Source organism: Canis lupus, chromosome 7 (genome assembly GCF_048164855.1).
Source record: "Canis lupus baileyi chromosome 7, mCanLup2.hap1, whole genome shotgun sequence".
NCBI lineage: Eukaryota > Metazoa > Chordata > Mammalia > Carnivora > Canidae > Canis > Canis lupus.
In genome coordinates, this window is record NC_132844.1 from 39,921,088 (window position 1) to 39,945,571 (window position 24,484).

Below are 24,484 nucleotides of genomic sequence, written 5' to 3' on the forward strand. Positions count from 1 at the left end.
GTCACTGATTTCTTATCTTGCAGAAACAATGAGTTGGTTTTATAATTCTAAAATATTTGACAAACTTTTTCTCCTCAATAATCATAACTCAGTATGCAAGAATAGTTGTTTTGACCATTTTACATACTATCTCAAAATTTTAATAATCTCAATTTTAACATATTAATCTTTACAAATTAACAATTTTTACCAATCATTAGGCCTATTGTTTCATTTAGCTTGTTTTCAATGTCTTTGTTAGCAAGAAAATCCTGATGAAGGAAGCAATAAGTGTTTTACATTTTGTGCAATCTTCCTAATCTGGGTAACTGCTCTGGAATACCTTCCTATCATTATAGCTGTGTTGTCGAAACAAACTTCTATACAAAAATTGAACTCTAAACCCCATTTGTGGACAATGTAATTCTTCATAGTTTTCTACAGCTCAGAGCTAGTCATATTTGTTGGCAAAGAAGCTGAAGAAAACGATTCTTCCTTATATTGCCGTCATGTACAATTGCACATATGGCAAAAGAACTGCCACATGAGCATTACTTCAGCATTTGTCAAGACATAGTAAAAATATTTTGCCAGTTTTATTTGTCCTTTGAGTTGATATTACCTAGTTTTTAAAAAATATGTCAAGCCATGTGATCTTTGACATACATATTCACTCAATATTTTCAAGCAAATACCTTTGATGTCATCTTTCACTAATGCCTTATCAATTGTACTTTTATTTTTGCCTCAGCAATCTAAAGTACTACTATCTAAGACATCTACAAGGCATTAATATTTAAATATGAAGTATTGGGGGATCACTGGGTGGCTCAGCGGTTTAGCGCCTGCCTTTGGCCAAGGGCGTGATTCTGGAGTCCTGGGATTGAGTCCCACATCAGGCTCCCTGCATGAAGCCTGATTCTTCCTCTGCCTGTGTCTCTACCTCTCTGTGTGTGTGTGTCTCTCATGAATAAATAAATAAAATCTTTTAAAAAAATAAAAAATAAAAAATAAATATGAAGTATTGAACATTTGCTTTAATTGGCTTTTTACATCAATGTTCAACCTTTCAAAATGCTTTTGTTTTTGAACTTACTTATGTTTTGTGTATGAATGTTGCATATGTTTTGATGGATTCATTGCTATATCAGCCAGCCCATCTCAGTAAATGACATGACATGTTTTCATACTTCACCATCAATAAACTGAACTCAATATATGAGCGATCATACTTCATAATAAAACTAATATTAATTCTTTTGATCTTTATTTCTTTGAAATCACATTTATGGTCAGCAATTAGTTTATTTCTGATGAAAATACATGTCAAAAACTCCTGTGAAGCTTGCTTTTCTATTAGTTAGTTGGGGTCAAAAATAAATAATACAAATTTTACTTCCCTAACTTGATTAAAACTTAAAATAATTTATAAGAATAAATGATTATATTTTCTCAAATTTTTTTTGTGGATTAAAGTTGATGAGCTAACCTCAAAATGTCACGTTTTGGTGTGGCCCTACTGTTCGTGACTTGTAGGCACTTAGCACCCTTGTGACTCTTGTGTAGTTCAACAGCACACAATTCATTTATAGCCTACTGGATGAGTCCAATAATCATGTGTTTAGAATACATAGCAATATTAAATTGTTATAAAAGTTTCTAAACATGTATTTTTAATTTCTGTACTATCAGGGTGCAGTATCACCTTGTCTGAGCACCATACTTGAATAGCATTGTATTACATAGCATCCACAGTTTATTAACTCCTATCTTTCATGGAGACAATCTTATCAATTCTTCTTCTTTTCAAATGCTTTTTGGCTAGGTGAACAGTGTTCTAGGCTTTAAAAGAAAGCAAACACAGTTAGTTATGAGGAAAATGCAGATAAAGCAGAGTCTATTTTCTCTGACCTTTGTCCCTTTTTTGTCTTTCTCCCTTACATAGCTCCCCCGTGTGGGCATACTGTAGGCACATCGTCCACGGCAGTCTTGTTTCATTGTCTGACACTTCTCTACCTAATTAATCCTCTGTCCCAGTGTTGGTTTAACTCATTCCAATGTCTCCAGAAAGTGATGCTGCTGACATTTTTGTAACAGAATCAAAATGAAGTTAAGTAAAACAATTCTAAGTCATAGAATATTTTCCAAGAGTGCTCTAATTTGATTTTTCAAGTGAAGCCTGCAAGACTTTCAAAATCTGAACATGAACAATAATAAGATTTGAGGTTCATAAATTTGTTTATCTTTGTAATCGTGTTATTGTTAGAAAATGTGCCTAATTGTTAGAAATAATGTGGCAGAAAAAGAAAGCAAGTTGTTTGTTTTTAAGAAAACCCATTACAGGTAATTAGACCTGAAATTAAATAGCAAGATATAAAGAAGGAGTATGGAGGTGGAGCATGAGGGACATAATTAGGAATTTTGTTGAATCTTAAGAATAAAAGATTAAAAATGAAAGTATCATCCCACTAAATGCTGTTGGGAATTTACCTATTTCATTATTTGCTTCAGTTTTTCTTATACTAGAAATTATCTAATGAAAGTATATTAGACACACTCAACTCATGCAATTTTGACAAAATAAAAAAGAAAGGGAATAGTGCACCATTTTCAAAATTAAATTAGAAGCATAACTTCTTTTGAATTAGTAATTTTTATGCCATCCTCATTTTACTTTGAAAAGGTTTTTATCTCTATGGCAACAATTGCAAAGAAACACACCATATTCATTTCCATCGGCTCCTAATGAAAATGATTTTAAGCCCATAGTAAGTTAGTAGTATGGTATACAAAAATTTATAATTATAACCTCAAGGATTTATTGATTAAAAGACACAGGCAGGACTACTTATATAGTAAATCAGTCCCTTGACATTTCCTAGCTTGGGAATTATACTTGATTAGCATGTTTCAGAAATTTTATATCATTTGAGAAAAAAATAAATGACAGTTTATGGAATGTGTGTAGAGATATAAAAAGTGAAAAATTGCCAAAAGAAATAAAGATAAGAACAATTTGATTTTGGCAGTATTTTACTCTGACATCATTTACATTATACCAATGAAATAAAATTTTCTAAGAAGTTACAATTGTTTTCTAGCAAAATGGCTTTTTACAACAAAAGAAATGAATTCAGACAAATGACTGGTAACAGAAGCTCTTGTCAGGTACCACCGGTGACTTGCAAAGGAAAAGAGTCACAGATAGAAAGGGTCAAGGAAATGCCTACATCTTCATCAGCTGCTTAATATAGTAACATTCTGAAGTTACACTAACAGATGCAATGTCCTGCCCCACCTTCTACCTTTTTAATTTTTTTTTAGTTTAGCTTACTCTATTTCTATATTTCTCATTGCTTTTACTTGAGTGAGTTGGGCTTGTTGTTCATGGAGGAAAAAAGTAGTTGCTATAAACTTTACTTGCCTGGAAACTATGACCAATGCCACTTTTAAACAGCAAAAGTTTTATTAAGTCATTTCTAGTGCTGAAAAATTCTTTCTGTCTGAGATAAATATGCAGAATGCCTTGACTCCTACTCTGTCCCCAAGGGAGCACTCATGCCCCTCCTCTCTTCTGACATGTCCTTGAGGTTGAGGTGCTGACTCATGTTGACACATGTGCCTTGTCTTTTATTTATTATTGTTTCATGTTCCTTGCAATTGCAGTTTCTCCCTATTTGGTGACTTGTCTAAGTTTATAAATGTACTCAATTACAAAACAAAAGAAAATGACAACAAAAAACTTTTCTTTGACCTCTCTGAAGGTGTTCTTATACCATCTCTGTTTATACCTTTTTTTTTTAAGATTTATTTATTTATTTATTTATTTATTTATTTATTTGACAGAGAGAGAGAAAGCACAAGCAGGGGGAGTGACAGGCAGAGGGAGTGGGATAAGCAGAGTCCCTGCTGAGCAGGGAGCCTGATGCAGGGCTCCATTCAGAACTCTGGGATCATGACCTGAGCTGAAGGTCATGCTTAACTGACTGAGCCACCCAGGGAACCCAATACCTCAGCTTCTGAAAGTACAGTCCATAATCCCCTAACTTTCTCAATAACTACTCTATTCTCAAGACTCATAAAAGGTCACATCTGCCTCTGCCCAGCACAGCTGCTCTTAAAAATAGCCTTGTTCCAGATCACCAAAAGCTTTTCCCCAGACCCCATCCTCCCTGACTGTGAAGCTTTTCTAATCAGTTGACCAGCCTCTTCTTTTCAGAACTTTTCTCTTTTTCTTTTTGTCTATACAGTTGACCCTTGAACAACTCAGGGGTTAGGGGCACTGGTCCCCACATAGACGAAAATCTGTGTGTAACTTTTTGACTCCCCTCAAAACTTGACTGCCAATAGCCTACTATTGACCAAAAGGCTTACTGATAACAGTAACAGTTGATTAACACATATTTTACATATATTTATATACTGTGTTCTTACAATAAAACTAGAGAAAATATTATTAAGAAAATCATAAGGAAGAGAAAATATATTTATAGGACTGTATTTATCAAAGAAATCCATGTAATTAAGTGGACCTACACAGTTCAAACCCATGTAGTTCAAGGGTCTGTTATACTTTTAACTTTCTCATTCACCTTCCTACCCCTATATATATAGTTTACTCTAATTACAAGGTTCTATCCTCCATTCTTTTCTTTCTACATTCTCTCCCTTAACCATCCTATCTACTCTGGTGGCTTTGTCGCCCATCAACTGATGACTTTCTAACAGAGAACTCTGTCCTTTTCCTTATGATCTCAACCTAGTTTTTAGTGGGATGATGCATTTCCATTTGCAGATCCTTTTGGCAGTTCTAATGCTATAGGCTTGAAACTGACTCATCTCCAAAAGAATGTTTTCCTTTAGTATTTTTTACTTTGGTTAAAGGCATTATCACCATTTCAGATTTGATACTTTAGTCACCATTTTAATACTTATGTCCATTACCTTGTTTCTGCTCATTCTCTCTCCTTAATGTCTGTCCCATCTGGTCATTTCACATTATTTTTATAAGCATGAGCTGAGTTTAGCCTTCTATTACTTATTGATTAGACTAAAAAATAGTTCTATCATTTGCTCCAATATAAAACATACTCATACTCTCTGTCTCCCTGTCTCCCTATCTCTCTCTCTCTCATGGTGAGGTTAATATTAATCACTCTTTTATTTTTATTCTCCTCAAAAACTATTGAGGGCTCTGCACTGGTAATATTAAGGATGATGTTTATTCCACTTCTGGGTGCAGATGTTGTTGGTATCAGACTCAGTGACCAGCTACCATGGGCGCTGGCTGCCAATGGCTTTCACCTATGCTCCTCTCAAGGTCTGCCTTAGTCTACAGAACTGCCTTGACTGCAGATACCTCAGAAGGTACTGCCTTCTCCCCACCCTGTGGCTGCTGGGTATCAAAGCCTTGCCTCCTTCTCCGATGTAGGGATAAATTCTCTGGTGCCCCAGGTTACCTGATCAGATCAGGCCAAGACTAGACTTGTGAAAGCACATTTTTCCAGTCTTCCTCTTCCTTTTTCTGCTTCCTTCACTCTTACAAGTTTCTTCTGAAAACCAGGTACACAAAAACTCCATCTAGATACTGCTTTTAGGGAAACATGACCTAAGTCAACTTCCATGGTACCTCACATAAAACAGGGATTCAAATGTTTCTCAAATAAATAAAACAGGCTTTCAGATCTATCAGAAAGAAGGTCTTCTTTCAAACATAGTTGCTTCTCTCAAAATAGGCCTTCTTACTTATTTTCTTCTTTTTCCAACTTTTTATTAATTAGCTTTTGTCTTTTCTTCCCGGTATAGAGAAGGTTTACTTATAAACCTTCAAATTCTTTTAAAGATAAACCATAAACATGATTGAATAAGTATATAACTGAAATGTTTAATTTAAATTTAAACATTATTTATATGCATACTATTAAAATGTTCTTCACAAGAGATGTGGAATATTGTAGAAAACACAAGGCCAGTGGACAATCTGTAGGGACAGCCCTCACTATAACAGAAAGTGGGGTGATATTTCCTTCAGTGGTATTTTGCTCTTTTCATCATATTTTCTGCAGTTAATGTTCTTTTTTTTTTTTTTTTTTTAAAGATTTTATTTATTTATTCATGAGAAACACAGAAAGGAGAGAGGGAGAGAGGCAGAGACACAGGCAGAGGGAGGAGCAGGCTCCATGCAGGGAGCCCGACATGGGACTGGATCCCGGGTCTCCAGGATCACGCCCTGGGCCGAAGGCGGCGCTAAACCGCTGAGCCACCGGGGCTGCCCTGCAGTTAATGTTCTTAAGGTGGCATTATTATTATTGAATAAAATATTATTGAATTTACATAAAATATATGTGTTTATATTGTTGAATTTTATGTGCATTTGGGGCATTAAATATACGTTGAGATATTCTTTTTCACAGTCCCATAGATGCACTGTTAATATCTCTAACAATGCAAATACAAACAACAATCCTTGCTTGTGTTCAGGTGTGTACAGTTTAGTGATTTTAGAATTGCAGATGATGAACAACAACATAGTATGGCATGTTGCATACTCTTATGAATTTTAAAAGTGTGATAAAAACACAGATATATACACACACATATATATGATTTGCTGAATTTATCAAAAATATCAAACAGATGTCAAATGTATCTATAACTAGTCATGAAAAAAATCCAAGTAAAAGTTTACTATTTTTTTAAGGAAAATTAGGAAAAGTAGGTTCTAGGCTGTTTTTGGAAAAATTAAAGAACTATTTTAAATGCTATTAGGCCAAGAATTTAGAAATAAGAATACTGTATAATTTACTTATATTCCATAAAAGAGACATTTCCAACTTTTCTTATAATTGTTATATCACATTTATTTTACAATGGCTCTATTCTCCCCTGAAAATTGAAATATAACATACTGAAAAAAATAAAGTTCCATAAAATTAAATTTGTTTTCAGAATTCTGTGCTACTACCCAAGGTAACTCAAAATACTATGGACTTTTATAAAGTTGAGGTCTTGTATTGTTTACTAGAAACATAATGCTGGCTTTCAAAGTCATTAGGCCATAAAAATGTTTCATGATCCAAACGTTTTGCATTTCTGAAAACTTATATGTTTGTATTTCCCAAACTGATTAATAACTTGTAATTAATTCTTGGTTTTGGCAGCTACCTACATATATATTCACTGTGTGCCAAATGGATAAATAGCTTTGTACTTGACATTCCCAGTGGTAAATGTACCAAATAGCTACTAACGTGTTCAGTGTGATGTTCTGAATAACGATACTGATGCAGGAATTTAGCATACTGTCACTTTAGTGGAAAGTGCCTTCTCCTTTTCCATTCTCTTTAAGTGTTTCTTTGACTAGGTAGTTTATATTTATAAGATTCATTCATAGAACACCTGTCATCAGACTGCATTCAAAGTGCTCCTGGCTTAGTCTCCTAACATGCCTAGGGCTAAGCTGTGATGAAACAGATAAATTTAGATTAGAATCTTGAATGATTTGCCTGAAGTCACAAATTAATCCAATCCCACAGCTGGAAAAAGAACAGACCTGACTCTCTGCCCCACCCCCACCTCCTGCCCCCTGTTCCCCACTGACCAGCCAATGCTTGTTCTCAACTGTTGGTGCTGGATAAGCAGGGCATGGGCACAGAATATTCGCTCTTTACGATGTGTGGAGACCACAAAAGGATCAACTGTACCTATCTACATTTGTCTCTTTATAATGTGTGGTTTTAATGAACAAAATAAATGGCTTTGGTCAAATTCCCAATATTCTCCATTTTAAAGACATGAAAATCTGGGTTTTAGAATGGAACCACAAAACAGACAGTAAGGGCTTCTTATTATACAGAATAGTTAGAGATTAATAGCCTGAAGCCTTGAAGAACTGTTGAATGTTTCCAGACCTCAGTTTCATTATTTGGTGGACTAGAATGACACGATTGATGCCTTTCAGCTCTAAAATCTGACAACTGGATGTCCCTGAAATGGGCCCCGAAACCCATCCTCTGAAGGAGCTCCCTGCCTGTGTAGGCCTCAGGGACTGTGTGTCTCTAGTTCAAAGGAGCCTCATAAGATGGTGTGCTTCTTCTACAGCAGACACCAGGTCTTGGGCCTTAAATAAATAAATAAATAATAATAAATAAATAAGCCATTCAGAATCAGAGTCTGTATTAATCCAATAACAGCTGATAAGGCTATTCTGTTGCAATATAAATGGTGTCATTTGACTCTTTCTTTAAATGAATAAGAACCTCAGTTCCTTGTGGTTTAACGATCTATATAAGTAAGTATTACTATAATAAAACCATTGGTTACAATCTCTTTTTCTTGTTACAGCCTTCCCAGGGCACTTTGTGTCTTCTGCTTCAAGTGAATTGCAGAGACTCACTAATTAGAGTGAAGTTTACCACAATGGACCCCAGGCACACTGTCATTAACTAGCTGTGATACTTATCTGAGCAGTGGCCTATTCTCAAAAAGTCTGGGCTACATCTCATACTATGTCTTTTTTCACCAGATCCTAATTAGACTGAGCTAGAAGTTGTCTCCCAATGTCTTTTTGTTCCTTTACCTTTCCTACCAGTTAGAGTGTGAGGCAAAAGTAGAGAATTCTTGTCCTTGCTATACAACTACCACTTTGTGAACATTTGTTTGACATTTACATGTATTAGTCTCTCTCACTTCTTCCTGCTTTACTCTATGGCTTCAGCAACTATATTTAATGTAGCTTTGATGGACACCAAGCTACTGTGAGCAGGAGTGACTGGGTGGCAGGACACTAGGAGAAAATAGTGAAGTACAAATTTTCAGATAAAACACCAATGTCATTCCTTGAACTTCTAAAAAAAATATTCTGATTGTATATCCTGAGAAGTATCTAACTGACAATATTAAAAAATCTCACAAGCATTAAATCATACCTTATTATGTAATCAGTTGATGAAGTCACATGCTTAATAATGAATCACTTGCTATGGGGACTTCATCAGTTAGGACAAGCAGAAGAAATATGCAAAATAATGAATATACACTTTTGCTCCAAGAAATGTATCATATAATAAAAGTAAGAAGACTACTATGCTCTTCTTATATTCTATTCTGATTTCTCAATTTTTGGAATAGGGTATAAAATAATGAAAGCATATACATGACTTTATATTTACTTATTTATACACACATAAAACACCCAAAGCACATAAAAATAACTGAATAAAGTCAGATAACAAATGTACAAAATCTGTATATGAGATATATGACATAGACACTTATAATGTTTGAATGCTTTACATTCCTAGTAGAAATGGTACTTCATATAAAAAGAATATAAATACAAAATAAACCATCATATGATTTTTATATACGGTAGGAATCATATTACAGTATATATTTTTTTCTCCCAAAGTGACTATTTTAACTCAGTAAGTTTTCTCAATTATATAATGTTGAGCTTTTATAAGTGTTAATTTTAATAGTCTTATAGGTAAACTGGGGATAGTTAGATATTCTAAATGGTAAATGAGTTTCTAAAAAGACAGCAAATAAAGACAGAGATAGCAGTATCAGATATTGAAATAATAGTGAAGGTTCCCCAAAGTATCCTATGGAGCTTTGCAAATAGAAGTGTAAGGATAGATGTAAATGTGATCATTTTTATTCTCTGAGTTTTATATTTGCTTTTGTACATTCAAGTGAGATATTGGGGAAAAGTTGCATAGCCCTTGGAATCTGGATAAGGTACACAACTTCGTAGCAACCAGCTACGAAGGATCAAAGATGGTATTTTTAAGAAACTCTCAAGGTAATTCTCAAGGAGAAATTGTTAGGAAATTTCAAAGGAAGTAAATAGAAAAAATGTCATCAGTATGCCAGGAAGCTTAAAACATGTGCAATAAACACAAACCATTATTTGTAGAATGTAGAACTTCTAAGATCTATTTACAACATTTATATATACATATTTATATATGGATCCAAGCAAAGAAAGATGCTTTTTCCCTGTATTTATGTTCTACCAACGACCAGAATTAAAACAATTATTTAAAAATTTGTTGAATTTTTCCTTTTAGCAATACAAATTTTTGGTACATGATACCAGTAATAGCATTAGTGAGTGAGCAGAATTATGGATACACTCACTGTGCATTTTAAAGGTCAATGTCAGTTTCAATACATAAAGATTAGAAGATAGTCTTATATTTCTTTTTCATCATGATATGCAACTAACCAAATTACTTCCTGAAGCTGAAAACTCATCATTATTCATTCTTTTCTCTATCAGGCTCCTCCTTAAAATTCAAGCCCATGTAAAATAATTTAATCCCAACTATAGACAATTGTTAGTGGTTTCTACCAGACTCTGAACTCACTTCATTGGAACTATGAGGTCATAATGTACTGTGGAATAAGCCACCCTAAAAAAAAAGAAGAATTATTTTTTACTATAAAATTTCTGTTCAAGATCAAAATCATAATCAAGCAACAAAAAAAAAATGCATGAGTGAGGTATCATCTTGGTCTAACCAATAAACTTGTATTTGAGATAGTAACTAGCTGACTCCCCAAGAAAATGTTTTTCTGTTTTGTCTTTTTTTTTTTTTTTTTCAGAGACCTAGAATGATTTCTTGAAAAAGTTCATGGTAGTTTTATGCCAACCTTGAGACTGTTCAGACATGCTCTTAATGTGATGAACAAGGAAAAACCCAAGGTCACATTAAAATAATATTTTTTTATATATTTTGGGAAATTCTATTAAGAATATTAGGAATCTCTGCAAGAATCTACATCTTAGGGAGAACTTTTATAAACACCAGTTCTTTTGAGATATTTCATATAAACTTCTATGAAAATGCTCAGTTGTCTGAAATACCCCACTTTTCACTAAAATACTTTTCTGGGCTTCCATCCAATTCCTGTCCTTACCCCTCCACCAGATTCCCCATTGCTGTCTTCTTTCCTCACAATTCACCCCTTTTTTTGCAATTTTCATTTCTAATGCTCTCTTGATTATTCAACAAAACTTCTCTCTCAGCTGGCTCCAATTTCGGCCACCTCTACTTTTATCCAACATTTTTCCTCTGACATTGTTCCAAATTTGAATTCTGTTCAACCCCCATGCATCCTGAAATGCTCTTCTGTTAACTTCTTGGTCCCTGCAGTGTCCTGGCCCTTTTTATGGCCCTTCTCTGACCTCCTCTTGGGTTGAACATCTTTTGGCCCCCTCCTATTCTCCTTTACTTCTCTCTGATATACTCTTACCTGTGCCTTAGGGTCAGTGCTAAACATTAATTGAATTTTAAGAATTGTGTTAATCTATAAGGATGTGAGACTTACAAATGTGCCAGCCAAAAGTTTTATCTGTAGAACTTTGAAAATATAACAAAGTTAAAATATATATATATATTATATTTATATATATTTATAATATATATATATTATATTTATATAATGGCCTATGACAGAATCAAGGAAGAAAATCAGGAGGTTAAGAAAAAAAGCCCCAAACATTTCAGATATATATTTCCACCAAATGTTATTGAGGTTAAGAAAAGCTTTTAAGTACGAGAAGCATACTGCTACATATTTTATTGAATGAACACTTTATAATGTAAGATTTAGCAGCTTAAAAGTCAGTGAAAAGAATACAATCAACTAATACAAATTTGAAACAGAATTTTGGTGTATTTCTTGGAGAAAAAGTGTTCTTATTATGCTCATAGAAAACTGTACACAAAGGGTAAAAGAGAAAAATAAATTTATCAATCAGAATCTGTATGCCTTAATAAAAATAACAATAGTTATATTAACATGTTTTTATTTTGTTTGATATTTTTCAAAGTATGTTTAAATGTGATACCTATATTTGTTTTTCTGTTTCTGTGACACCTATGCTTGAAACTAACCATAATTGTGAGATATTGGTAGAGCAAAAGTTATTATCTATTTAACCATTGAGGAAAATGAAGAAGTCAATGATTTATTTAAAATTAAATGTTCTGCTTTCATTAAAGACATCTTTGACTAGGAGTAAGATGTATAAGATTTGCCACATATTTTATACATCATTTCAGTTAATTTAATGATAGGCAAATACCTCCTGGTCAAACACCTGGAATCAAAACATAAGAGTTTTGTTGACAATGTGCCAATAAAAAATAATTTTAAATTCATAGATTTTCCTATTGTTTTCTATTTCAAGCTTCAGTGAAATGGAAAAACTACTGGCCTTGATCTTAGCTTGCAGTATGTGTGTATAAGTATGTGTGTATGCACACACATATACATACAAGCAAATTAATATGTCTAAAAGAGGTGAGTGCTACCTAATTCTTGAGTAGAGAAGAAACGGTAGCACCAAGATTGACCTAACTGAAAATATGTAAGAATATGTAGAATAACTAATTTCTTAAATTAGTTTGCTTCCCTTTTAAGTAGCTTATAAAGCAGAATAAATCATGGATTGTAGGGGATCCCTGGGTGGCGCAGCAGTTTAGCACCTGCCTTTGGCCCAGGGTGCAATCCTGGAGACCCGGGATCGAATCCCACGTCGGGCTCCCGGTGCATGGAGCCTGCTTCTCCCTCTGCCTATGTCTCTGCCTCTCTCTCTCTCTCTCTCTCTCTCTCTCTGACTATCATAAATTTAAAAAAAAAATTTAAAAAAAATCATGGATTGTATTTGAAATAATAATTTGTAAATGTGGATAATGTCAATAATATCTATTCCAGCTTCTTTTCTCAATAAATATGGTACTTATGAAAGGTGATAGCAATAATGACAAGCCATGCCTAACTGTATTCATAAAATACTTTTACTTTCTTTAACTTCTGACACTATTACTCTTGATAGAAGATAAAAAATAAAAAGTCATATTAAATTATTGGAAATATACATATTTATAAATGGAGTAAATTTGCATAAAGTAGTGGTTAAACTTTATAATTTGAATGTTCCTCCATAATCTTATCACAAAGAATACATAAATTTAATTTATTCTTTAATCCTCCTTCCTCTGAAATACAAGCTTTGAGAAAGTACAATTTCAATTTGAAGCATTATTATTTTTAAAAAGCCTCATTGGAATATTTTTTTTCATTTCAGCTAGTATCTGACAAGGACTCTCATAATTATCTTACAAGCCAAATTAAGAAATGTGGGTGGGAAGGAGGTAGAGTTTAATGTATTTGTACATGATTTAATTATCATGCCTCAAGAACATCAGTGGTAATCAAAATGGTAGCCTTTGCTGGTGTTATGTGAAATTATCAGGTTCTATTCTGTTCAGGATTTATTAAAGATTTGCAAGAAGACTTAAAGGATAGGCTTATCAAATTTTAAGGTAACGTAAAGCTGGGAGCTATTTCACTGGAAAAGAAAACTAATAGAATAATGTTAGGGACTAAAAATCCAGAAGAGGAAATTTAACAATGACAAGGATCAGTTTATTCTCTGTGATTCAAAAAGGCAACTGTACAACAGGATGTATGACCATCTGGCTTGGCAGAAGTTTTCATTAAAATAAGAGAGGGAACACGAAATTGACCACATATCAGTACAAGTCAAAAGTACACTATCATTGCACACTTAAACATTTGCTAAGAGGGTATATTTCATGTCAAATGTTCTTACCACACACCCACAAACAACTCTGCCTTAGGAGAATAATTCAGATATAATGCCCTTGGCCTAGCCTCACCTACTTAGCTCTATAATTTCCATCTTAAACCTCCTATGGAGTATAAGATTTGGGAATTGAAACTAAAAATCTGTTTATTACTATGTTTTTCTACTTTATTGAATTACAGTGGACTAAAATTATATATACTTAAGGTATACAATTTGATGATCTGATATGCATTGTGAACTATTCACCATGACCAAGATAATTAACATATCCTTCACCTCACACATAATAACCTTTTCTTGTGGTGAAAACACTTAAGATCTACCCTTTTAGCAAATTTCAAGTATACAATACAATATTAATTATACTATCATTGTTGTACTTCTCCAGAACTTATTTATCTTGCATAACTAAAACTTTGTACACTTTTTTTGGATATATCCTTTTAAAAAAAATTATTCATGAGAGACAGAGAGAGAGAAAGAGAGAGAGAGAGAGAGGCAGAGACACAGGCAGAGGGAGAAGCAGGCTCCATGCAGGTAGCCTGATGTGGGATTCAATCCCAGGTCTCCAGGATCAGGCCCTGGGCTGAAGGTGGCGCTAAACCGCTAAGCCACCCACACTGCCCAACTTTGTACACTTTTAACAACATCTCCCTCTATCCCCCTCATCCCAGCCCCTAGTAATCACCATTCTTTTCTCTGTTTCTATGAATTTGACATTTTTGGATTTAGACATATAAATGAGAACATGCAGTATTTGTCCTTCTGTTTCTGGCTTATTTCACTTAGCATAATGTCCTCCCATGTTCACCCATGTGCTCACAAATGGCAAGATTTCCTTCTTTTTTAAGACTGAATAATATTTCATTGTGTGCACTTGTGTGTATGTATGTTTGTAATCACATTTTCTTTATCCATTCATCTGTCAATACACATTTAAGTTGTTTTGCATATCATGAGAATGCAGATATTTCCTTGAAATTATCATTTCCTTTGGATATATGCCCATAAGTGAAATTGCTGGGTTATAAGGTAGTTGTATTTTTAGTTTTTTTGAGAAAACTCCATATTCTTTTCCACAGTGGCTGCACCAACTTACATTCCCACCAAGAGTGCACCAGGGTTCCCTTTTCCCTTCATCCTCACCAACACTTGTTACCTCTTGTCTTTCTGATAACAGCCATTTTAACAGGTATGAAAACATCTCATTATGGTTTTGATTTACATTCCCTGGTGATTAGTGATGTTTAGACCTTCTTATGTACCTGCTGGTCATTTGTATGTCTTCTTTTGAGAAATGTCTATTCAGGTTTTTCGCCCATTTTTAAACCGGGTTACTGGGGGTTTGCTATTGTGTTGCATGAGTTCCTTATATATTCTGGATATTAATTAGGAGGTATAATTTATCATTCAGTTTCCAGGAAAGGAGAGTTACTAGAAAAGAAGTGTCCTCTGGATGCTGAACATAGAAATTAACTCAGGCACATGGCCTTTGATGTAATTAGATAGCTTGGCGATAGTTGGGAGAAAACAGAAGAAGCAGCCTGGAAATTAACTTCACAAGGTAATTTCCTCTGGTCTTCTGTTCCCAATGAGTTAAGTGCTTAAGGCAGACTAAAAGCCTCAGTCCAGATAAGTAATTTTCTATTTTTCTCCCTGACACTATTTAAACTTTGATTAGGTAGATTAATGAACTCCTGAATAGAGGTGCTGGAGAGCCAAAGGGGAAACAATAGTTGTATATACAGTTGTTGGGGGAGCAGAACTCAAATAGGACTATCTTATAAATATTTTTTTAAGATATCAGCATGGTTCCACTTATTGGCAATTTGTCCTTTACAAGTTGCTTAAAGAAACCTCAGTTTCTCTGTGAGGATGATAGTATTACATACCTAATAGAACAACTGTGAGAAATAAATAAATGAAATAATAATATGAAGCATTTAGCACATTATAAGTAGCCCATAAATCTTAGCCATTATTCACAAAACTTTTCCTTTTATTTTCTTAACCATCAAAGCCTATTAAGCCCTTTTGTATTCACTAAACTAGCCATTCAGAATAAAAAAGTAAACATAGAGTTTTTTAGTTTTTAATTTTGACTTTTGTCCAAATCAAATCTTAATTGTATCATCAAAAATTTAAAAAAAATACACAGAAGCACATCAGCTCAATCTTAAACTCCAACAGAAGTATATTGTCTATAATACAAGGGTATACTCGTCACGTTTTGCTCTGCCCTAGATAAGACCACACATGTTCAATCCCATTCCTGATACCCCCTGAAAGTCCATGAGTATTTTCTGGGAAATACTATCAGCATGCTGGGAGTCAGGAATCCATAAAAGAGAGAATTAAGAGAAATGGGATTTTATTAATCTAATAAAAGGTAAGCCTTGGTAAACTACACCACTGGTTCCCAAATATATGAAGAATTCTGATATACTTGAGGCAAAAGACTTATTTGCCAGAGGACAGAACTGGGAATTATAAACAAAAATGACTAAAAAAGAGATTTCAGGTTAATATCCTAGGACACTAAAAGAGAATGTGGGATTTAGAATCAGAAGCTTCATATTCACATCCTAACTCTACTTTTTATTAGCTCTTTGACTTTAGGCAAATCATCTAAACTCTGAGTCATATAATCCTCACCTATAAGGTAGCAAAAATTATTAATAATAATAATATAAACAAGCACATAAAATGTTTCAAACCATTAATATGATTTAAAAATAGTAAGAACAATAAGCCATTATATGGGATGATCCACAACTGAAAGTGAAGCTTACTGAAGTGAAGCTTATCCATTATCATTGCAGGGGTTCCCTTTACAGGAGGAAGGTAAGACTAACTATTGCAACTGCAATTTATTCACTTACTACATATTTTATCTCAAAGGCAGTTAACTGTAATGAAGGAAGAATTACAAAGCATCACTAATGTCAATAATTTAATTCAACTGAAGACTGGAGTTAATATCCACAGTCTTTAAAGTATTCATGAACAGGCGAGAACTCCAAAAGATACTCATCAACTTAACTCTGCAAAGATCATTTTAACTCAAAAACCCCAAAATATGACCAATGTGCCCCAGATCAAATTACAGTTAATTCATTTCACCTCAACTATATCTCTACATTTGTGCTGCCAATCTTGAAAGTATATAGAACTTTCTGGATTGCAAAAGCTCTGTCAAAATCTCAAATTTCAGCCTTTGGATAGTTAATACTCTCCTTATGCCCATCTGCTTGTTATATTTTGGGGTTATTTTTATTAATGTTCAGAAATAAGTAAGCCCTGAGATAGTAGTGCCTGCCAGTTGTTCCAAGTTTACTTACCCTCTGACCTTCTTTTCCAGGTGGACCCTGTGGGCCTTGTATACCCAAGGAACCCTATAGGGAGCAGAAAGAACATATGTTAATAACTGTTTCAAGTACACCTGCCTCACAAAGAATGTTGTGAAAAGTAATACCTATCTTATTGATTAAAAAAAACTTTTAAAGTGATTTGAGACCCTGTAATATATTAATAATGATAAATTGTTCTGTGACTGATTTGTCTGTGGAGCTAACTCCAGAGAAGAAAAAAAAAGCAATTCCAAACCAGGTGTGAGGCCAGTGTTCACTTCCAGACTCCAGACTTCCTTCCTTTCTGACTCCCATATGGTCAGAACTATGTTTCACCAAACTACCATAAATAAGTAGTAACAATATTTGCAAGCAGGAAAAAATGTCCTTTCAATATTTGAACTCTATAAATATAGCCACATTTTTGGTTGAGAGTATCTTTTCTAAGTATCCTCCAAAAAACCCATGGTTATAACATTGGCTTCAACATATGTCTTTTCACAACATTTAATTTTTGATATCAGAGACATTATTTAATACTCTCTCACAACATTATCAGGAGGCAGAAAAAAATTAGTGATTTTTTCAGATTTTAAAAAAGACCCAGGAAATCCCAAGTGCTGTTAATCTGTAAGTCAAGTTTCCTGATTGTCACAGGTACTTTTATATAGAAATTCTTACTCAGCATGAAACTCAAAATGATGGTATAACTATTTTTTTTAAATTTTAAATTGTACAACTAATTGTAGTTAATGCTCTCAAAGTTTCTTTTTAGCTCTCCTGATGCTTCCCCCTTCCCTATTCAAGGTTTTAAATGTGGCCATTTAGACTTATTTTCTTCTCAGTATGCATTCTCTTGCCATGATCTCATATACCATGGGCTTTGAATATTCTAGGCTAGGAATTCCAAGATTTACAACCTGGGTTATTTTCTGAGCTGCAGAGCCACGTTTCCAACTGCCTGCTTGAGACACTCTATTTCACAGGCATCTGAAATTTAGCACATCAAATACTGGACCTAGGACCCTCTTATTCCAAACTGGATTCTCTTCCAGCATTCTCCAACTCGATAAATTCACACAATATCCTGTTAGTGCTTATGCCAGAGATCTGGAACTCATCTTCCATATTTCCTTCTCTCAAATTTCTCTTCCACATCTAGTTACCAAATTTGGTTGGTGCATCTCCAAAGTATATTTGGAACCATTTATTTCTTTTCATTCCTATAGCTCCCATCATCACTTCTTGCTTGCTCATCTGTAAGAGCTTCCTACTTGAACCAGACACCAACCCCTCCATTCTCCACATCATGCCAAACTTATCTTAAGAAAATCCAGCCTGAAAAAAAAAAAGAAAAAAAAAGAAAATCCAGCCTGATCACAATTCCAGACCTCAAGCTGTATTACAAAGCTATTGTCATCAAGACACGTATGGTGCTAGCTCAAAAACAGACACAGGTCAATTGAACGGAATAGAGAACCCAGAAATGGACCCTCAAATACATGGTCAACTAATCTTTGACAAAGCAGGGAAGAATATCCAATGGAAAAAAGATAGTCTCCTCAACAAATGCTGTTGGGAAAATTGGACAGCTATGTGCAGAATGAAACAAGACGACTTTCTTATATCAGACACAAAAATAAATTCAAGATGGATAAAAGACCTCAATGTGAGACAGGAATCCATCAAAATCCTATAGAACACACATAGCAACCTCTTTGACCTTGGCCATAGCAACTTCTTAGTAGATGTGTCTCCAGAGGTGAGGGAAACAAAAACAAAAATGAACTATTGGGACTTCATCAAGATAAAAAGCTTCTGCACAGCAAAGGAAAAAACACAACAAAACAAAAGGCAACATACAGGATAGAAGAAAGTATTTGCAAATGATATGTCAGATAAAAAAGACTAGTATCCAAAATCTCTTAAGAACTTATCAAACTCAACACCCAAAAACCAAAAAGTCTAGTCAAGAAATGGGCAGAAGACATAAACAGACATTTCTCTGAAGACCACATACAAATGGATAAAAGACACATGAAAAATGCTAAACAGCTGAGTGAAGTAAGTCAATCGGAGAAGGACAAACATTATATGTTCTCATTCATTTGGGGAATATAAATAATAGTGAAAGGGAATATAAGGGAAGGGAAAAGAAATGTGTGGGAAATATCAGAAAGGGAGACAGAACGTAAAGACTCCTAACTCTGGGAAACAAACTAGGGGTGGTAGAAGGGGAGGAGGGCGGGGGGTGGGAGTGAATGGGTGACGGGCACTGGGGGTTATTCTGTATGTTGGTAAATTGAACACCAATAAAAAATAAATTAAAAAAAATGCTAAACATCACTTATCATCAGGGAGATACAAATCAAAACTACAACGAGATACCACCTCATGCAGTCAGAATGGCTAAAATTAACAACTCAGGAAACAACAGATGTTGGCAAGGATGCAGAGAATGGGGAGTCCTCTTCCACTATTGGTGGGCATGCAAACTGGTATAGCCACTGTGGAAAACAGTATGGAGATTCCTCACAAAGTTAAAAATAGAACTACTCTCTCATCCAGCAATTCCACCACTAGATATTTACCCAAAGGAGACAAAAAGCCTAATTCAAAGGGATACAAGCACCCCAATGGTTATAGTAGCATTATCAACAGTAGCCAAATTATGGGAAGAGCCCAGATATCCATCGACTGATGAATGGATAAAGAAGCTGTGGTGTGTGCACACACACAAACACACTCAGCCATCAAAAAGAATAAAACTTGCCATTTGCAACAATGTGGGTGGAACTAGAGTGTATTATGCTAAGCAAAATAAGTCAGTCCGAGAAAGACAAATACCATACGATTTCACTCATATGTGGAATCTAAGGGGGAAAAAAACCTGAATAAACATAGGAGAAGGGAAGGGAAAATAAAAGAAGATAAAAGCAGAGGGAGCTGCAAATCATAAGAGACACTCAACTATAAAGAACAAGTAAGGGTTGCTGGAGGGGAGGTTGGCAGGGGATAAGGTAATTAAGGAGGGTACGTGTGAGCTCTCTGTGAATGAAAAAATTCATACTGGAAAATCTATTCGTTTAAATAAGTTTTTGGGTAAAGCCAGCGTACCTGGGTGCCTCAATGGTTGAGTGTCTGCCTTTGGTTTAGGTTTTGATCCCATTGTCCTAGGATCAAGTTCCACATCAGACTCCTTGCAGGGAGCCTGCTCTCCCTCTGCCTATGTCTCTGCCTCTCTCTGTGTATCTCTCATGAATAAACAAATAAATTTTTTAAAAAGTTTTTGGGTAAAGCCAATAATTTTCAAAGAGTTTTACAAATATTATGATTAACCTATCACATATTAAATGGCTAAATGATTTGGAATAAATGAGAAACCTAGTAATAGTCACATAAATCTGAATTTACTTCCATTCCAGAAGAAACATTCTTTTATCTAATTTTTAAAATTTAGGATACATTTTTACATTATGAATTTTTTCTTTAAAAGTTGTAGTTACCTTTAAACTAAAACATCAGATGTGCTTGTGTTAGCCTATAATTATTTATTGTGTATATATTAATTTTTTGTTTTTATAGAAGAAACTTTTAATAAATGTCATAATATGCATATTGCCATCTAATTTTATTTTGAATTTATAAAGTTATAAATATGTAAATTTTCCTTCAGATAACTTTCATTTGATTAAAGTTCAGTATTTAATAAAATTACTCTAACTCATTTTCAAAAAACATTAATACAAAAAATTCTGCATGTATCACAAATTCTCAGTGTTTCCTCAAATCTTTCTAATTCCTTCCCTATAAAACACTAATAAAATATATGTATTTATTACTTTCTTTTATCTATTCTTGGTATAATTTAATGTTATAGGGGCATCAAAAGCCTATGTTTTATTGATTTAAGCAGGAATAAAAAACAAGGAATGAAAAAAGTGATAAGTTCTGCTTGATTTTTTTTTTACAATAAATGTCTGCCAAACAATATATAACCAAGGAAAGTTGGCCAGTTAAGCCAAATTTAGGATGGCACATTTATTATGTGTATAGGAAAAATAATTTTTAAAATCCAAACATACCAAGTATTAATTATAATATAATTACACGGAGTTATGTCATTTTTTATAAGACTGACACAATCTTGGCTCTAGATTAAACTCCTTCCTTTTACCCTTAGGAAAGTATTATCATTTCAGGAATAGTCAAACTTATATATAACATTTTTGATATCCTTCCAAATGTTGACAGCTCTTTCAGTGTTTTTAAACATGAGCTACTAAAACATACACACACCAAATATTCATGAAGGGAGTACAATTAATTATGAGCCACATATAATCAAAATTGCACTCCCTCAGTTTGGAAAATTACATACAAAAGCCTACAAAAATGCAAAAATATTAAACTTGATTTGGAATGGATTCAATGGATTAAAAAATATTTATGAGAACCTTTGTGTGCAAAGTCCAAATGGTACACTCATACACATAAACCCGTAATATGCCCCTTAAATATTCATTATTCTGAATCCCATGCCCCATCCCCCACCTTATATTCAGTAAATCTAGAAACCAGGGAGATTTTAAATGAAAAGTTAGGGAATTATTTTTACTCTCAAATGGATTATTCACTATTTGAATTATCCATGACCAATTTTTAATCCTAGCCACGTTGCATTAATGATCAGAATATTTTTGAGCTGTCCTTATTAAATATTAGTTGAAATTTATAAAGAAAAATAATATCAATATTGTCATTTGTAAAACATAGGCCAACCAACCACAGAAAAAGTATATTTTTCCCAAAATAAGAAATTAAAATTTGTGGATGATTCATTATTTATAATTATTCAATTTACTACTCCTTCCATCTACTAAAGTCAAATAGTGAATTCGCTAATCACTTACTATTGAAAACTATATATATACCTAAGCTCCAGCGTGCCTAAACTTGGGTAGAGTTCAGCATTTGTCTCAGACTCTTCTCACAATTCTTTCTTACTCCAGCCTTAATCCCATTTTGTGTGTACTTTACTTACCCTTTTAGTTGACCAGAAGTCCTACAGGATGGAGCATCATTTTTTTCTATCTTCCACCACACTTATAGAAGAGACTTAATAGCTGCTTAGTAAATTGGATCACAAGGTAAAAAACACTGGGATGGAATAACACTGGGTGGTGGTGGTAGGAAACAGATTTCTGGTCCACGCCTAGTCATTTTCAAAACTTGAACTTAAATACCATATTGTAGAATTTTTTGTCTTGTTTGTATTCCTCATCTAAACTAATCATTTCTATTATCTGATATCTATGAGTAAAATTGCCTGATAGTTCATTTTAGAATTAATTATTTGCCATTTATGATATCATCTCTGTTGTGGAACTTACTTAAATCTTTGACCACTATTTGATGTTTTATAGATGTAATACCATTTTTCAAGCCAGAGAATTCTTAGGTATAATCTGTGCATTATTTTCCTCTTTGATTTCATTTGCTGAAGAGTAGTGCCTGTTTATTTTTTCTACTTTTTTTCATTTACTTAGTCTGTTATGAAAATAACTGTAAAGTAGATTTTCCTGAATCTTACAAACATAAAGATTTATTGCTTTTCTGAAAGAAAAGTGTAAGGATTATTTAGGATATTTGTGTCATAAACATCTGCATATGTCTATACAAGCATTCATTCTCTTCTTTTTTTATATGGAATTCTGAACATTAAAAACTTTGACAGGCAAAGGAATTCATAAAGCTATTACCTCTTTTGGCTAGGATAAAACTATGTAAAAAACAGTCCAAGCCTGCTAAACCATTTTAAGTTCCAGTGGACAGCTATTACAGTGTGTTACACTACACATAGCTCTCTCTGGATAATCTGCTGATTATTTAAGACAGGCTAGAGCTTATCATTATGGAAGCCCATGTAAATATTTAACAGAGAAATTACTTAGAATTAACTGGTTCAGAACAGAATTTTGAAGTGTTTAACAAATACAGCAGATGTTTAGTAGAGTCAACAGGGTAGATTAATTACATTTAAACACATTTTCATTTGTGAAAAGAGGCGAGATATATTCATAACTTCTTAATCAAAAAAACAAGCTAAAGTAAAAAAGGGAAGTTTCATTTTGAGGTATTATTTGCACTCCCTTGCTAGGGATTTTGCAGAATATATGATACCTAAAACCTACAACAAAAATGTTATGCAAGTAAGTGTCTTTAAAGCATTACAATTATTGCTTTGGAATATGCTTCACAGACTTGAAACATAAGATTAAGCAGAATCTGTACAGATTCTTAAAATACCACTAGGGCATTTTCTGTCTTTCAAATAAAGTGAACAAAATTAAAATGGAAAACAGTTTATCTGTCTTTATAGAAAATTTCATGCCTTTAATATGAGAACAATGGGAACAAATATGGTAAGTTGGAGACATTAGAATAACAGCAAAAAAAGCAAATTAGTAAATATGTAACAGACATAGTTCAGTCATGGGAAGTGGGTTTTCATGTTAGTTCTGAGAAGTGTAATTCAAGGATGTTTATGTTAATAAATTAAAAGTGACCAGTTTTACGGCATTTCATATAATTATCATGACACAAGAAAGAATTTCCCTTAGGGTGTGAAAGTATTTAGAAAACGAATTCTATGTTAAATATAAGAAGCCTAGCATATTATAATAAGCAGTTGTCAGGGTACACTAGGAAGTAGATGTCTTTGGAATAAAAAAGCAACAGAATCTCTTTCGTATACTTAAAAAAAAAAAAAAGAAGAAGAAGAAGTCCTGACAAACCTTTCCAGTAACACTGACAAGAGAAGAATAAGAAGTGCTGTCACTAGAAAGAAAATTCTATGAAATATTTGTGTCGACAGGGATGTTTCAATCATTATAAGTTACAGTAAACAGGTTCCATAATTGGATGGACAATTTTATCCCATCTCCAACAATTTAAAAAATAGAGGTCATCTGTAGTGCTTCCAAATTTAACAGTTTCATTTGAAAGTCTTGCCAGCATTTTGGACATGAGACAATAAATTACAATTGTTCCATGTGGTTACAAAGATAAATTTTAGTAATAATCTTTTTCTGTTTTCTGAACTCAGAAATCACATCTCTTTTTTTACATAGATTCTGAAATAGCACGTTTTCAGCCACTGTTGATTCAGCTATTAACGCTAGAAGTATAAATTAAATAATAGAGCATATAGTCTGTGAATCTGGAATGCCACAGGACATCTATACTTCCCACAAACTTTCCTCTAACCAGAATTTTTGCCCCTATTAGGACATATGCTACTTTGTCAGTTGTATATATCCTGAGTTCCCTTCTACTTTGAATATTATCTAGCATAGTGAATTGCATTTTAATAGGCATTGAATGGACGAATGACCGCTAGATTTGGATTCTTTACATTTCTCTTGGTACTTCTGTTATAGTGAGAACATTAATTGCCATAGCTACCAAAATTCCAATTTAAAAATTTATATATTCTTCATCCACAAACCTCACTTGATACCAAAAT

At 33.7% G+C, this 24,484-nt stretch overlaps 1 protein-coding gene across 1 annotated transcript in view; it reads right to left on the minus strand.

The window, feature by feature from the left end:
* COL19A1 (collagen type XIX alpha 1 chain) overlaps positions 1-24,484 on the minus strand; it is a 307,933-nt gene that overhangs the window by 125,118 nt on the left and 158,331 nt on the right. The window contains exon 16 of the mRNA XM_072832451.1: positions 16,948-17,001. Coding sequence (XP_072688552.1) covers positions 16,948-17,001 — 54 coding nt within the window. The remainder of the gene's footprint in view (positions 1-16,947; positions 17,002-24,484) is intronic.